We start from the raw sequence: 17709 nt of genomic DNA, 5'->3' as shown, positions 1-17709 counted from the left end.
AAATGCACCGTCTCACAGGGAAACAGGTATGAAGAAATACCAAGGCAATTCACAGAGGCATAGGTGAAAATAAGAAAAGTAAACACCTTTAATATTACCTTATTATCACTTAGAAATATAAAACTTAACCACAGATAAATGGCATGTATTAAGGAACCAGTAATTGATCACTGATTCTGAAATAGCTGTCAAAAGATACATACTTTGAAGGCCACAGGGTACACTAGGTTGTTTGACTAAGTGCTCTTGCCTGCCTAGTTACTGTTTTTAAAAGGTGTGTCCTGGAATAAAAAAGCGAGCGATAAATTTACAGGAAGGGACATCTTATGCACTGGGTTACGTTTGTTTAGAAGGCCCCAGAGCACTGAACAGGTAACAGGAACTTTACCGGATCAAAGTACACTGACTTACTGCACCAGTTCTTTCCAAAAGCCACTTTTATGGTAGTATCTGGAATCATTCTAGCTAACTTCCCTCAACCAGACTCTGTGAGATAGATCATTCTACGTGTGTGTGTGTGTGTGTGTGTGTGTGTGTGTGTGTGTGTGAGAGATGGAGTCTCGCTCTGTCGCCCAGGCTGGAGTGCAGTGGCGCGATCTCGGCTCACCGCAACCTTGGCCTCCCAGGCTCAAGCGATTCTCCTGCCTCAGCCTCCCAAGTAGCTGCGATTACAGGTGCCCACCACCACACCTGGGTAATGTTTGTGTTTTTAGGAGAGACAGGATTTTGCCATGTTGGCCAGGCTGGTGCTGAACTCCTGAACTCTGGTGATCCACCTGCCTTGGCCTCCCAAAGTGCTGGGATTACAGGCGTGAGCCACGGCAACCAACCTCATTCTATTGTTTTAAAATCGCAGCTAGGTGGGTGTGGTGGCTCATGCCTATAATTCCAGGACTCTGGGAGGCTGAAATGGGTTGATCACTTGTGGCCAGGAATTCAAGACCAGCCTGGCCAACATGGTGAAACCCTATCTCTACTAAAAATACAAAAATTAGCCAGGCATGGTGGCAGGCACCTTAATCCCAGCTACTCAGGAGGCAGTGGTGGGAGGATTATTTGAACCCAGGAGGCAGAGGCTGCAGTGAGCCAAGATTGCACCACTGCACTCCAGCCTGGGTGACAGAGCGAGATTCTGTCTCAAAATAAAATTGCAGCCTTTGCGATCTGAGGAATTGTTCAAAAACTCCAAATAATTTAAAAACAGTTTAAATTCTTTACTTTTATTTATCAGATACCAGTAAGGGAAATCATTTCTTTTTCTTTTGAGACAGGGTCTTGCTCTGTTGCCCAGGCTGGAGTGCAGTGGTGCAATCTCGGCTCACTGCAGCCTCGACCTCCTGGACTCAAGCGATTCAGTCTCCAGAGTAGCTGGGATTACAGGCGCATACCCCCATGTCCAGTTAATGTTTTTGTATTTTTCGTAGAGATGGGATTTCACTATGTTGTCCACACTGGTCTCGATCGAACTCCTGACCTCAAGTGAACTGCCTGCTTCAGCCTCCCAAAGTGCTGGGACTACAGGCATGAGCCCCCACACCCAGCCAGGAATCAACATTTCTACAATGTTCTTTCTGAGAACTTTTTTTTCTCTCTCATCCACTTCTCTCCTATATGCAACTTTCCAAAGGCTTTTTTTTTTTTTTTTTTGAGACAGAGTCTTGCTCTGTCGCCAGGCTGGAGTACAGTGGTGCCATCTCACCTCACTGCAACCTCTGCCTCCTGGGTTCAAGCAATTCTCCTGCCTCAGCCTCCCGAGTAGCTGGGACTACAGGCACGTACCACCACGCCCAACTAATTTTTTGTATTTTTAGTAGAGACGGGGTTTCACCATGTTGACCAGGATGGTCTCGATCTCTTGACCTCGTGATCGGCTCGCCTGGGCCTCCCAAAGTGCTGGAATTACAGGCGTGAGCCACTGCGCCTGGTCTTCCAAAGATTTCCTTAAAGACTTCTTTAAATTGCCTTAAAACTCCTCTCAAACTTAACCTACATGCATATTAAGTTTTTCCTTCTTTTTTCGCATACTGAGACAAAACGAAGTCCAAATATTGAAGTTGCAAAGGCCAGCCCCCTCTGGGACAGAGGGTAGGGAAAGGAGCAAGGATGTTTAATTTACAACACGGGCAGGTCCAGGCGGAGGAGAGAGGCTGGGGCTACTAGAACTTGGGGTTGCTGTCCTGTCATAGCTATAAACTCTAGACGGGCACAGACCTTCTTTGTCTTTTCTCCAGCGTGGTTCCTGGTGGTAACCATGGTGCTTGGCACAGCTGTGGTGCTCAAGAAAACAGTTGCGGGAAGAACTCATGTTGGTGGTAAAAGCTCGGCATGTACCTCACAGGTGCTGGCGACGTGGCAGCTGTTATTACCGATGAGATCTAAGCACCACTAAGGAGTTGGTGACAGTTTCAGTCACCCCTGTGTGATCAGCACAGGTCTTCAACATTTAAAACACAAGTATTTTTGAGTTCTTACTATGCACCACCACGATAAGGGATTAAATAAACCTTCAAGGGCTGGGTGCAGTGGCTCATGCCTTTAATCCCAGCACTTTGGGAGGCTGAGGTGGGAGGACTGTTTGAGCCCAGGAGTTCAAAACCAGCCTGGCCAACAAAGTGAGGCAGGTCCTGTCTCTCTAAAAACAAAAACAAAAAACAAAACAAAACAAAAAACAAATTAGCAGGGTGTGGTGATGCACGCCTGTAGTCCCGGCCACTCCGAAGGCTGAGGCAGGAGAATTTGCTTGAGCCTAGGAGTTGGAGGCTGCAATAAGCTACGATCGTGCCATTTCACTCCAGTCTGGGCAACAGTTAAGACCCTGTTTCAAAACAAAAGAAAAAAACAACCAAAAAAAACCTTCAAGGAGCATATAGCTCCTTCAGCGAGATAAAAATGTGTGCCAATATTTTCAACAGTATTCTCTTATAAGGTATTTACTCAGCTCCACCTATCTCAGTCATTTGTAAATAAGGGGGCAGGCAATAAACAAAACAGATGAAAATCACTGCTCTTGGGGTGGTGACAGTCTAATAAACACACGCTGTGCCTACTAACAGTTAACCCTAATTGAATACCTACAATGCGCCAGACGGTATTCTAAGAGCCTTCATGTATGACCATGTTTCATCTTCATAGCAACCCTAGGAGGTATTATCATCCTTATTTACAGACTAAAGCATAACATCAAATGAAAGAATAGGGCATTATCAAGTACATATGACCATCTGGGATGACACAAAGGATGCACTGGTTAGCTGAAGAAGCCTTCTCAGAGGGCGTAAGAATTGGACTAAGCCGGCCGGGCGCGGTGGCTCAAGCCTGTAATCCCAGCACTTTGGGAGGCTGAGACGGGCGGATCACGAGGTCAGGAGATCGAGACCATCCTGGCTAACACGGTGAAACCGCGTCTCTACTAAAAAATACAAAAAATTAGCCGGGCGAGGTGGCGGGCGCCTGTAGTCCCAGCTTCTCGGGAGGCTGAGGCAGGAGAATGGCATGAACCCAGGAGGTGGAGCTTGCAGTGAGCCGAGATCTGGCCACTGCACTCCAGCCTGGGCGACAGAGCAAGACTCCGCCTCAAAAAAAAAAAAAAAAAAAAGGATTGGACTAAGTCTCTAAGTGGATGCCTGTAATCCCAGCTACTTGGGAGGCCGAGGCAGGAGAATCGCTTGAACCTGGGAGGCGGAGGTTGCAGTGAGCCGAGATCGCACCACTGCACACCAGCCTGGGTGACAAGGCAAGACTCCCTCTCAAAAACAAAACAAAAGCCACAATGTTTTGCATGTTTAAACTTTTTTGTTTACAGGCATATTGTTCCCGCATTTACTGTTCAGACACATATTGTACTGCCAGACGTAGTTGATGTCCTGTATCTTAAGCTGCTCAAAGTATAAGATAAGCCCAGGCTATGATGACACACACCATTTAGTCCATTAAATAATCACAACTGGGCCAGATGCAGTGGCTCACACCTGTAATCCCAGCACTTTGGGAGACCAAGGCAGGCAGATGGCTTGAGCCCAGGAGTTCAAGAGCAGCCTGGGCAACATAGCGAAACTCCATCTCTATGAAAAACATAAAACTTAGTCAGACATGGTGGCACGTGCCTATAGTCCCAGCTTCTTGGGAGGCTGAGGCAGGAGGAACGCTTTAGCCTGGGAGGTTGAGGCTGCAGTGAGCCATGATCATACCACTGCACTCAAGCATGGGCAATATAGACCCCAAGAAAATTAAAAAAAAAAAAAAAAACATCCAAGTTTTATCCAAAGAAAACCCTGGCCCCTAAGTATGAGCAATTTTCATTGTGACTTTCCTGATTTGTCACTTGAGGTTTTTGTGGCCAGAAACAGATTGGTCTATTAACTAAGACTCAGGCAGTTGTCAGATAGGCATGTGAAGGTGACAGGGGGCCCTGTCTTCTGTACTCCTCTCCCCTCCCCCAACAGGCAGTGGCTTCCCTCTTCCTAACTCAGCACGGGGCTGTTGGATTAGGGTAGCTGGTGGTTGGATCTGTCACCTGGGAACTATTCCAACTCCTACCCCAATCTTTTCTGCACATTTGCTCGAGGCCTTATTTTTAATTTTTATTATTATTTTTTTTGAGACAGAGTCTCACTCTGTCACCCAGGCTGGAGTGCAGTGGTAAGATCTCAGCTCAGTGCAACCTCCGCCTCCCAGGTTCAAGCGATTCTCCTGCCTCGGCCTCCCAAGTAGCTGGGATTACAGGTACCCACCACCATGCCCAGCTGATTTTTTTGTATTTTTAGTACAGATGGGGTTTCACCATGTTGGCCAAGCTGGTCTCAAACTCCTGACCTCAGGTGATTCGCCCCGTCAGCCTCCGAAACTGCTGGGATTACAGGCGTGAGGATGCCTTATATTTTAATCATCTGACTTTTGCCCCATACTTTTGACAGGTTATTACCACTCTTGTACCTCTTCTTGTCCCTGTTGTCACCTGATTTTGTGCCTTTCAAAGATACGGCCATGCTTGGAGAGCAATTAACCACTTGCAACATCACAAATGACTTTTTGCTCTACACATTCAGAGAAACTTCTGAACAAACTATAGAAATGACCCCTGAAAGTATAGTCTTGACTTTTAAAAGGCAGTTTTAAGAACTGGAATTTGAGTGTTTTCAATTTTGTTCAGCTAGTTGCCTGTTGCACATGTAGTCTCGGGTTAGTAAAAAAAAATTTTTTTTTTTTTTTTGAGACGGAGTCTCGCTCTGTCTCCCAGGCTGGAGTGCAGTGGTGCAATCTCGTCTCACTGCAAGCTCCGCCTACCGGGTTCACGCCATTCTCCTGCCTCAGCCTCCTGAGTAGCTGGGACTACAGGCGCCCGCCACAGTGCCCAGCTCATTTTTTGTATTTTTAGTAGAAACGGGGTTTCACCATGTTAGCCAGGATGGTCTCAATCTCCTGACCTCGTGATCCGCCCGCCTCAGCCTCCCAAAGTGCTGGGATTACAGGCATGGGCCACTGCACCCAGCCTTGGGTTAGTAGATGTTAAACATGTATTCCCATACGTAAAAATCAAGACAAAAATCATAAGATTTAAAATTAGGTTTATCTTTAAATAGGTAATTTGCAAACAGAGGTAGGAGATGGCAAATTTAGCTTAGGTTTAAAAACACATGCCCATTAAAATGGAATATATATATTTATCTACATATTTACCTGCTTCATTTATGTTAAACATTATAAAAGTAAGCAATTCACATTAAAAAATGTAAACGTGGCCGGGTGCAGTGGCTCACGCCTGTAATCCCAGCACTTTGGGAGGCCGAGGCGGGTGAATCACAAGGTCAGGAGATTGAGACCATCCTGGCTAATGTGGTGAAATCCCGTCTCTACTAAAACTACAGAAACAAAATTAGCCGGGCGTGGTGGCAGGCGCCTGTAGTCCCAGCTACTCTGGAGGCTGAGGCAGAAGAGTGGCGTGAACCTGGAAGGCGGAGCTTGCAGTGAGCCGAGATCTCGCCACTGCACTCCAGCCTGGGTGACAGAGCGAGACTCTGTCTCAAAACAAAAACAAAAACAAAAACCCCTGCCCTAGAGTTACTAGTGCTTAATTGCTATTGTTTAGGGACTTTTTAGCCTCCAAAGTACCATATGAATAAACATGTTTTTTCGTTTGTTTTGAGACAGTCTCTTACTCTGTTGCCAGGCTGGAGTGCGGTGGCATGATCTTAGCTCACTGCTCCCTTTGCCTCCCTGGTTCAAGCGATCCTGCCTCAGCCTCCTGAGTAGCTGGGACTACACACGCGCTCCACCACACCCAGTTAACTTTTTTTTTTTTAATATATTTTTAGTAGAGATGGAGTTTCACCATGTTGGCCAGAATGGTCTTGATCTCTTGACCTCGTGATCTGCTCGCCTCGACCTCCCAAAGTGCTGGGATTACAGGCGTGAGCCATGGTGCCCAGCCTATAAACACAGTTAAAGCAGGAAACCCGGGGGCGTCTTCACCCACCCACTGTTCTCTCAAAAGCACAGGCACTCTAGGAGACTGTGAGAGATTGGTTAGATCTCTGAGCTGGGTTCATCTATTCTGCTCCCTGGTTTGGGAACACATTCTGGTAATATTTTTTCTTCTATTTTTTAAAGAAAGAGAGACTGGCCACATTTTATCTGATTTATATGCATCGCACCTTTATCCCCAAAGACTTCAGGTAGCGATTACACTAGGAACTAAAACCACTAAAATCTACAACTCAACCAGGCGCAATGCCTCATGCTTGTAATCCCAGCACTTTGGGAGGCCGAGGTGGGCAGATCACGAGGTCAGGAAATCGAGACCATCCTGGCTAACATGGTGAAAACCCGTCTCTACTAAAAATACAAAAAAAAAAAATTAGCCAGGCCTGGTAGTGGGCGCCTGGTGGTGGTCAGCTACTTGGGAGGCTGAATCAGGAAAATGGTGTGAACTTGGGAGGCGGAGCTTGCAGTGAGCTGAGATTGCGCAGCTGCACTCCAGCCTGGGTGACAGAGTGAGACTCCGTCTCAAAAAAAAAAAAAAAAAAAAAAAAAAAAAATCTAAAACTCAAGTCACTAAAATCATGATAAACCAGAAGGACTCAAGGTTAGGAAGAAAAATAGAAGTATAAAATCAAGGCTGAGGAAAATAAGAACAGAAGTCTAAGGTCTGAAAGGTCACAGAGCTATAATTACTCTGCACATATCTACAAGTTCTAAGTTTATGGGGGAAAATATGCCTAGTTATTAATAGGCATGAAATCGTGGGTGTTCTCGCCAATGTCCATATTCTATATGGTACACATGCTTAAATACTGAAAACGCACGCACACACCCCTTCTATGTGTTATTAAAAAGGAAGTGGTTTTAAAAGATCTACTTAATTGAGCAGGGAATGGCCGTTCATGACTGTAGTCCCTGTTACTTGGGAGGCTGAGGTAGGATCACTGGAGCCCAGGAGTTCTAGGCCAGCCTGGGCAATGTAGCAAGACCCCTCTCTAAATAAAAAAAAAAAGAAAAGGAAAAAGAAGTCTACCTTAGTTAGGCGTGGTGGTGGGCGCCTGCAATCCCAGCTACTAGGGAGGCTGAGGCAGGAGAATTGCTTGAACCCAGGAGGCGGAGGTTGCAGTAAGCCAAGATAGCACCATTGCACTCCAGCCTCGGCGAACAAGAGCAAAACTCTGTTTCAAAAAAGAAGTCTACCTAACTGGCTGGAGTTCAGGGAAAGGTACACTCTCACACAGTGCAGCTGACAGCATCATTTGGTGCATGCTTTCTGTAGGGCATTTTGCAATGTGGAGCAAACAGGCTTTAAAATGTACCTGCCCTTTGACCCAGAGCTCCCTTCTGGGAATGTGGTTTAAGGAAAACATAATGGATCTGCTTACGGATCTGTGCAACGCTTTGACTGCAATCATGCCCATGGCGGCGCTGTAACAGCAAAGTACTGGCAACGATCTATGTACAACCACAGGGGCTGACCAATAAATTATGATGAAAAATGGAGTCGTGTTCAGTCATCAAAATGATAGCGCACAGAAAACTCACATGGGAATATGTATTGAAAAATATCAGAAAAAGTGACAGCAAGAGTTAGTGTTATCTCTGGTTTGTAGGATTCTGGGCATGCTTATTTACACTTCTTATTTTATTTTATTTTTATTTTTTTGAGACAGAGTCTTGCTCTGTCACCCAGGCTGGAGTACAGTGGCGCGATCTCAGCTCACTGCAACCTCTGCCTCCCGGGTTCATGCCATTCTCCTACCTCAGCCTCCCGCGTAGCTGGGACTACAGGCACCCGCCACCACGCCTGGCTAATTTTTTTGTATTTTTAGCAGAGACAGGGTTTCACCATGTTAGCCAGGATGGTCTTGATCTCCTGACCTTATGACCTGCCCTCCTCGGCCTCCCAAAGTGCTGGGATTACAGGCGTTAGCCACTGCGCCTGGCCTAATTTTTATATTTTTAGTAGAGATAGGCTACTATCTCTACTAAACAGGGACTACAGTCATGAACCGCCATTCACCATGTTGGTCAGGCTGGTCTCAAACTCCTGACTTTAGGTGATCCACCTGCCTCAGCCTCCCAAAGTGCTAGGATTACAGGCATGAGTGCCCGCCCCCACCACCCACCGCACCATGTCTGGCCCAAAGTAGGTACATTTTCAAGAAACGTTACATAAAAAGGAAAGTATTTTCATTAATATTTAATTAACAAGAAAATGCAATTAACCATAACTCTGCACCCCATTCCGAGCCCTCCAGTTTAACATAAGGGATATTTACATCCTTTATGCAATAAAATCCTTTCATGGCCGGGTGCGGTAGCTCACGCCTGTAATCCTAGCACTTTCGGAGCCTGAGGAGGGTGGATCGCCTGAGGTCAGCAGTTCGAGACCAGCCTAGCCAACAAGGTGAAACCCCGTCTCCACTAAAAATACAAAAATTAGCCGGGTGTGGTGGCACCCGCCTGTAGTCAGGAGACTGAGGACAGAGAATCAGTTGAACCTAGGAGGCGGAGGTTGCAGTGAGCCAAGATTGCGCCACTGCACTCCAGCCCGGGTGACAGAGCAAGCCTCTGTCTCAAAATAAAACAAAACCCTTTCATGCGTTCCGTTATGATAGTTTTAGAGTCTAATGAACTTCAGTTTATGTCTTCCTCTAGTGACTACCAGAACTGGATGGCCTCTCTCAGACCAGAATTCCCTAGGTCTTGGTTTGTCTTGTGACCTGAAGGATTTCCCACGGGGCTCCCTGCCAAGGTTACAGACACCCTACAGAGAAATGACAGATCACCAGCAGGCCTGGAACAAACGATTTTGTTTGTTTTGTGTTTACTTTAAAATTTTTTGCACATACCCACAAGAATGGCAAAAATTAAAAGGATGGGAAGTAGCAGCAGCTGGTGAGGATGAAGAGCAACCGGAACTCTCACAGTCGGCTGGCGGAATGGCAACTGGTGCATCGCTTTGCAAAATCAATCAGCAGTTTTTCCTAAAGCCAAATATTTCAATAGCTAATAGCCAGTCTGCTCCTGTGTATCTACCCAAGAGAAATGAGGGCCTATGGCCATCAGATGGGAGCCAGAACATTCATAAAGCACGACTCATAATATCTTGGAATAGTCTGAAAATAATCCCAGCCGGGCGCAGTGGCTCAAGCCTGCAATCCCAGCACTTTGGGAGGCCAAGGCTGGCAGATCACCTAAGGTCGGGAGTTTGAGACCAGCCTGGCCAACATGGTGAAACCCAGTCTCTACTAAAAACACAAAAATTAGCCGGGCGTGGTAGCTCACACCTGTAATCCCAGGTCCTCGGGAGGCTGAGACAGGAGAATCGCTTGAACCTGGGAGGCAAGGGTTGTAATGAGCTGAGATCACACACACCACTGTACTTGAGCCTGGGTGACAGAGCAAGACTCCGTCTCAAAAAAAAAAAAAAAAAAAAAAAAGCAGAAAGAAAGAAAATAATCCCAGCCAGGTATGGTGGCTCATGCCTGTAAGCCCAGAACTTTGGGAGGCTGAGGCGGGTGGATCACGAGGTCAGGAGTTTGAGACCAGCCTGACCAACATGGTGAAACCCGATCTCTACTAAAAATACAAAAATCAGCCAGGCGTGGTAGCACGAGCCTGTAATCCCAGCTACTCAGGAGTCTGAGGGAGGAGAATTGCTTGAACCTGGGAGGTGGAGGTTGCAGTGAGCCAAGATTATGCCACTGCACCCCAGCCTGGGTGACAGAGCAAGACTCCATCTCAAAAAAAAAAAAAAAAAGAAGTTAGGAGAGGGGCTACCCTTGGAGGGGTGCAGCAATTGGGAGGTGGCACGAGAGGGACTTCAGGGGGTTGCCATGGTTTGCTTCTTGATCTGGGTGGTGGTTACACAGGTGTGTTCAGTTTGTGAACAGTTAGCTATGTACACTTAAGCACAACTTTATATATACTGCTATTCAATAAAATGTTTTAAAAACAAACTTTAAAATAGATTTGCATGTGTCAGCAGATAAGTTAAAATTCTGTGCAGCTTTTACAACTTATTTTTAAGTTGGAATATTAAGTTGGAATTATTATAGCTTTGAATACAGGCCTGTAATCCCAGCCCTTTGGGAAGCCGAGGCAGGCAGATTACTTGAGCTCAGGAGCGTGTGACCAGCCTGGGCAACACAGCGAGACACCATCTCTACCAAAAATAAAAAGTTAGCCGGGCATGGTGGTGCATGTGGTCCCAGCTACATACCTGTAGCTTTTGATTTACATTTGTGACACTATTTCAGTTGTGGGTATTAATTCTTGTCTTGTATAGACCTTCAAGGGAAAGCTAATCTGCATGGAATTAAAACAAACTGGATTCTTTTCTTCAACATTCCACCCAGTTTTTAATTAAAAAATAATCATTTTTTCTTGAGATGGGGTCTTACTCTGTTGCCCGGGCCGGAGTACAGTGGCACCACTCCAGTACTGCAACCTCTGACTCCTGGCCTCAGGTGATCCTCCCACCTCAGCCTCCTGAGGAGCTGGGACCCCAGGCACACACCACCACACCTGGCTAATTTTTGTATCTTTGTAGAGGTAGGGTCTCACTACATTACCCAGGCTGGTCTCGAACTCCTGGACTTAAGCAATCCACCTATCTTGACCCCCAAAAGCGCTGGGATTACAGGCATGAGCCGCCGCTCCTAGCTTCATTTTATTAAGAGAGTTGTTCAAAACATGCCAATGATGACGAATTAACAGAATGACAGAAAATTCCAGTGACACCATAGATCGCCGCATTATGAAAATGTATTGGTTTGTGCATCTGCTGGTCACTGGAAATTAAATTATCATACAAACAAAGGCATGGTAAGTGGGATGTGGCAGCCGGTCACTAAGAGACCCGAGGCCTCAGTTTCTCAATCTGGTTAACCACCAGCCTGGCCAACATGGTGAAACCCTGCCTCTATCAAAAAAATGCAAAACTTAGCCAGGCGTGGTGGCTGCAGTCCCGGCTACTCGGGAGGCTGAGGTGGGAGAATTGCTTGAACCCGCGAGGCGGAGGTTGCAGTGAGCTGCGATTGCACCACTGTACTCCAGCCTGAGCAACAAAGCAAGATCCTGTCTCAAAAATAAATAAATATAAATAGTAGTAAACACAATCCACATTCACCTGGAGGGCTGATGTTTTCTTAGAATTAAGAACTCTATGAGGCCGGGTGCAGTGGCTCAAGCCTGTAATCCCAGCACTTTGGGAGGCCGAGACAGGCAGATCACGAGGTCAGGAGATCGAGACCATCCTGACTAACCCGGTGAAACCCCGTCTCTACTAAAAAATACAAAAAAAAAAAAAAAAAAAACTAGCCGGGCGAGGTGGCGGGCGCCTATAGTCCCAGCTACTCGGGAGGCTGAGGCAGGAGAATGGTGTAAACCCGGGAGGCGGAGCTTGCAGTGAGCTGAGATCCGGCCACCGCACTCCAGCCTGGGTGACTGAGTGAGACTCCATCTCAAAAAAAAAAAGAAAAGTAAGAACTCTATGAAAAGTATCATAGGAGGGCAGCAGGAGCCTACCAAAGGACAGGTGCTTCACACATTAAATGGATAAATGTCCATTCATTCAACAAAGACGCATGCCTACTATGTGTCAGGAACTGTTCTAAGTGCTTGGAATAAAACAAAAACAAAGCTCATTGCCTTGTAGAGCTCACATTCTAGTTGGGGTGGAAAGAGAGGGACAGAAACATAATAAATAAATATATCACATAGCCTATTCTAAGGAAGTGTTATGGGGGAAGGTAATGTAGCCTAAGGTGGGGCTGGGAGATGGATGGAGGTGTCTGAAATCTGAAAGAGAGTTTGAGCTTGCTTCCTTGAGGTGACATTGAAAGGCTTCTGTGACATCTTCCCTTTTGCTTTCTGTTTAGCAAGATTCCTGTAGGTAGGACATCCCTGGATGCTGCCATGCCCGTTCTTCCTCCACTTCCCAAGTTTTTTGTTTTGTTTTGAGATGGAGTCTTGCTCTGTTGCCCAGGCTGGAGTGCAGTGGCACGATCTTGGCTCACTGAGACCTCCAACACCCTGGTTCAAGCGATTCTCCTGCCTCTGCCTCCCGAGTAGCTAGGATTACAGGCACGTGCCACCACACCCAGCTAATTTTTGTATTTTCAGTAGAGACGGGGTTTCACCATGTTGGCCAGGAGTGTCTCGATCTCCTGACCTCATAATCTGCCTGCCCACCTCGGCCTCTCAAAGTGCTGGGATTATAGGCTTGAGCCACCGCACCCAGCCCTACTTCCTAAGTCTTTAACAGTTCTTCTAGGAAGGCTGTGGCTACTCTTAATTAAGGGTTTTTTTGAACTTCTTCCTCTACTATGAGAGCATATACTCATCAGAAAACCATGCAAAATCACAAGCAAGCTTTTGAGGGCAAATTATGGGCATGCTATAAAGTGTAGACAGGGGAGGGATTTTTGGCTGAACTCTAATTAGTAACAGCAACATTACTTGACATTTTGGGGTTTATAACATCATTTGCTTGAGAATTAGTAAAATACACACATCATCCTGGGAGTTAACATGGCTCTCCAGTAATCATTTGCCTACATATACATTTTAAACATTTCAGCAAATGTGTACACAGCATATATTTAAGGATATTTGATACTGGCTACAGAGGATCACGCTACTTTATAATTCCTCCTTTTCTCTAAAGTATTCCTTTATTTCAAAATCAGAGAAACCTGAGGTTTTTTTGTTTGTTTTCTTGTTTTTTTTGAGGCAGAGTCTCGCTCTGCCGCTCAGGCTGGAGTGTGGTGGTGTGATCTCGGCTCACTGCAACCTCTGCCTCCTGGGTTCCCGCCATTCTCCTGCCTCAGCCTCCTGAGTAGCTATGACTACAGGTGCCCGCCACCAAGCCCGGCTAATTTTTTGTATTGTTAGTAGAGACGGGGTTTCACCGTGTTAACCAGGATGGTCTCAATCTCCTGACCTCGCGATCCGCCTGCCTCGGCCTCCCAAAGTGCTGGGATTACAGGCGTGAGCCACCGCGCTCGGCCCTGAGTATTTTTTTAAAAACTAAAACCCATACTAGCAAATCATTAAAAAAATCATTTGCAAGTGGCTTTTGTAAACACACCTGGTTGGGTTGCGTTTCTATTAGTAAAATATGGTAGAGGGTTAGGTAACATAGAGGACACCTCTTCTTAAAAGCACTAGATTCATCAACACTGCCCCTAGATTTTTGCCATATTAAGCTTAAATTGTTTTCAGCTTGAACATCACGGGGCGGGGCGGGATAAGGGGATGAACCCAATACAGAGACAGGGGAAGGTTTTTCAGACTCCTGAATATAAAATTTCACTTTGCATTGCCTGCATGGCCAAAGCATAGGCTAGCAGTCCTCACTATTTCATAGATGACATAAACTTGTGGTCTGATGCTGTAAATATCCTACCACCTGGACATTAAAAAAAAAAAAGGTCCCAAAACACTAACAAGGAAATAGTAATTAAAATTAACAAACATTTAGTGAGCTTTCCAGTATGCTTTCAGACACCTGGCAATGGAAAACAATCAGGTACTGGTATTTAATCTCCATTTACATTGCTTTACGTCTACAAATACATATAACCAAAATGATGAAATCCACACTTTTTCCCTGCCGTTTCTGTTCTTTGGGTAATACGACATGCCCAAGTGGTTGGCATTTGTGACGCTGCAATTCGCCTTGGTACGGTCCCTCTAAGGAGTTGCTAATAAAAGTCTACGTCAGGAAGAAGCAGGAGAAAAAAAAAAAGCAGCATTTAACTCAGAACACCTGACTGCTAGTCTCAAGTTTCAATCGCAGCTCAGACTGGGAAGATACACAGGGCTCTGTTCTTGGAGGGAGGGTGGAAGGTAGTGGTGGTCTGTTTTTGCACCCCAGTGGATATCAGACTCTGCCTCAAATTTGGAATGGCCTGTGTTCCTCAATTACAAAGTTTTTCCTTCACTGACAGTCAACAGGGCAGCTACTACTTACTTCCCAGGTCTGAGTCTGGCAGAAAGAACGTTTTATTTACACACTTGGTCAGCTCCCGACACACCTCATGCAGCAACGTCTTCCGGGTCATTTAAATAGTAGCAATCTCAGTACAAATGTAGGATTTCAACATTCGAATTTCCCAGATGTCTAAAGATCGCCCTCTATGAAGGCAACATACGAATAGGAAGAGTTTTTGGTCACAGTGACTGAGCATCAAAAACACTGCGTCAACTGTCTCTACTCTCCCTATCTGTCAGGCATAATTTATATGTGACAGTATACACTTTGTGTTAAGATAAACAGAATGGATAATCTCTTGGATTTCAATACATAACAAAAATGTTCATGTTCTTCTCTTACTTTCATTCAACAAAAGTTAAGACTCCTCTGATTTTAGGAATTCAGACCTTGAAACCCCAGAAACTAAAATTTTACGGTTAAAAAAGTCTATCAGAGAGACCAAACTTCCTGATTCAAGCACCAGGGACAGAAAAAAAGATAAAACGCACCAACCAACACCGACCATTTATAATCTTAAACATGCCTATACACGAACTTAGAGAACGTCAAAGTTTCAAGGGTTCAAGATGCCTAGGCTGAATTAAAACAAAAGTTGTTTTGTGTTCTATTAATAGCAGATGATTAACATATCTTATTTCACCTGGAATTCATTTATTAGTACTTAAACTGGCCACTAATCCTAAGTCTCTGTCTCAGGAAAAATTCTCTCCTAACACATGCAAGTTAAGAGACCGGCCATGAATGCATTCCTTAAGGTTAGGTGAATTTCATTAAAACCTCGGTTGTTCTTTGACTCCAAGAACCTCACCAAATAACCCATATATAAAAGCCAAGTTCAAACTGAAAGCTGGGAGAGGACGGGTCTAAGGGGGAGGGCGTTTCCCTGGAGAACGCCCAGAGCTCGGCTCACCTGGCGATCCTAGTAATAGGGGAGTTTCACCCCCACATTCTTGGGCGCTTTCTTTTCTCAGAGGAAACTCGAGCTTGTGTCTTTGGTCCCGGAGGCTTAAGCCCGACAGCCAGGCCAGCGCGGGTCACTGATTCCAAGAAGTTGGGAGGAGGACGTGGGCCCCCATCGAAGCACAACCGACCCCTCCCCGATCTAAGTGCACTGGTTGTAAAATGTGGAGCCGGTCAGGGGATGGGGGGCGGTCTCCAGCGCTCTGAGGGTCAGGGAAGAGGGGATGGGACAGGGGAGGAGAAGGGACAGGGGAGGCGGAGAAGGACCAGGAGTGAAGGGGGAGACACACGGGGGAGGAGAAAGAACCACAAGGAGGGGGAGGGAGAGGGAGGAGGGGGAGAGAAAGGAGAGAAGGGACAGGGGAGGAGGGGGAGACACACGGGGGAGAAGGAAGAACCAGAAAGAGGGGAGCGACAGGGAGGAGGGGCAGGGGAGGAGAGAGAGTGAATGGGGAGCGGAGGGGCAGAGGGAGAGAGGTACGGGGGAGGGAAAGAGGGAAGAAGCACAGGGAGGAGGGGGAGGAAAGGAGGGGAAAAAGTGGGGGGCAGGGAAGGAGGGGGGAAGTGGGTGGGAGGGAAGGAGGGGGAAAAGTGGGGGGTAAGGGATGGGGAGGGACAGGGAGGAGGGAGAGGACCAGAGGAGGAAGAAGAGGGGCTGTGGAGGGCCAGGGGAGGAGTGGGAGAGACGGGGCGAGGTGGAAGGACGGGGACGAGGAGGGGAAGGGGAGCTGGGGGGGGGCTGGGAAAGTACCGTCCCGCGTAAAGTCTCCTTCTGACCCCCGAGGTGGAAAGCCCTGACTTCCCTGAGCCCTGGGCCCCGGGCTTACCCGGTAGGTGCTCTCCGTGAGCCGGTTCACCTCCTCGGGCCCCCGGGACATGGCTGCGGCCGCCGGGCGAGCAAGCGCGGGAGAACGCGGCTGGGCCTCGTGGCCGCCGGACTCCGGGCAGCGGGAGCGCCGAGGCGCGACTAAGGGGCTCGGGAGGGTTGGCCGCCGCCGCAGCCGTCGGCCCGAGAGTGCCCGCGCGCGCCTCCGCTGCCAAAATGTCAAAACTTGCGGCGGCGCCGCCCTGGCCTTCTGCGAGGAGCGGAGGAGAAGCTGCCGGACGCAGCCCGAGCAAGCGGGGCGGGCCGGGCAGCCCCACCTGAGGCGGGCGGGGTGGACGGGGGCGGGGCCGCGGGGCCGGAGGGGCGGGGCGGCCCCACCTGAGGCGGCCTGGTGAGCGGGGAGGAGGCGGGGCCAGGCAGCTGGAATGGGCGTAGCCGGAGGGAAGCGGGCCCCCGAGTGGGCGGGGTCACCCCACCTGGGGCGAACAAGGCAGGGAGGCCACGGTGCGCCCCCTTGCGGCCCTCCCAGAGCTCCGGAGACATAGGGCCGGAGACCCTGGAGTGGGACCGAGTGTGGAGTGGGCTGCTCGCTTTGCTGTTTTGCTAGGGCAAGGGCAGCCTGGGGGTGTTTAGACTGTAGTCCTGGAACCCTTGTTTGCCTCGCCTGGTGCTGACCCCGAGGACCCCGAGGCCCACGCCCTCCATGAGGGCTTCGTCTATCCCTGCCTTTTGGGGACCAAGGGAAGAGGGGCCACATTCCCCACTTGTATTAATTTCCCGGATTGATTTCTCCCTGCCCTGCCGCTCACTGACCTCAAAAGTTAAAGGGACCCGTGGGGGACATGGGCCCTCCTAGGTGGAGAAAGCGGGCTGCCACTTGCAATTTTGAAAGCTCCTGATATATCAAAAAACTAATAAATGCCAAGATCTAGTTACCGAAATGTTAGTACTTTTTTTTTTTGAGATGGAGTCTCGCTCTGTCGCCCAGGCTGCAGTGCAGTGGCGCAATCGCAGCTCGTTGCAACGTCTGCCTCCCGGGTTCAAGTGATTCTCCTGCCTCAGCCTCACCAAGTAGCTGGGATTACAGGCGCCCACTACTCCAGGCTAATTTTTTTTGTAGTTTTAGTAGAGACGGGGTTTCACCATGTTGGCCAGGCTGGTCCCGAATTCCTAACCTCTCAGGTGATCCGCCCGCCTCGGCCTCCCAAAGTGCTGGGATTACAGACGTGAACCACCGCGCCCAGCCCGGAAGTACGTTTTTAAATTTTACATTAACAGCGACCTTTAACTCAATGCAATATAACCGTGTTACTCACAAGATTGTTGCAGGGTTTAGAAGACCACCTCAGCTGAGGTGTTAGGGAAGCCTTTCTTCCTGTCATCACTCAAACTCTGGAGGTGTGTGGCTCCTGGGCTCCCTATTTTGTCTCCACCCCAG

The 17709-nt window shown here is 47.8% G+C and overlaps 1 protein-coding gene and 1 pseudogene across 2 annotated transcripts in view; both read right to left on the bottom strand.

The window, feature by feature from the left end:
- The window catches only part of BAIAP2L1 (BAR/IMD domain containing adaptor protein 2 like 1), a 109733-nt gene extending 93116 nt beyond the window's left edge, over window positions 1-16617 (bottom strand). The window contains exon 1 of one of the 2 annotated variants that reach the window (XM_037990359.2): window positions 16273-16617. In XM_037990359.2, the coding sequence (XP_037846287.1) occupies window positions 16273-16323 (51 nt within the window). In that variant the 5' untranslated portion in view covers window positions 16324-16617. Of the gene's footprint in view, window positions 1-15395; window positions 15721-16272 lie in introns of those variants that run through there. The other variant, XM_037990360.2, reaches the window with a different exon arrangement.
- On the bottom strand, window positions 5006-5093 carry LOC119621393 (small nucleolar RNA U3; annotated as a pseudogene).
- Window positions 16618-17709: the final 1092 nt, after the last annotated feature.

The sequence above is a fragment of the Chlorocebus sabaeus genome, chromosome 28 (assembly GCF_047675955.1).
Source record: "Chlorocebus sabaeus isolate Y175 chromosome 28, mChlSab1.0.hap1, whole genome shotgun sequence".
NCBI classification, from domain to species: domain Eukaryota; kingdom Metazoa; phylum Chordata; class Mammalia; order Primates; family Cercopithecidae; genus Chlorocebus; species Chlorocebus sabaeus.
The sequence above is the reverse complement of the archived record's forward strand: the minus strand, read 5'-3'. Positions and strand labels throughout refer to the sequence as shown.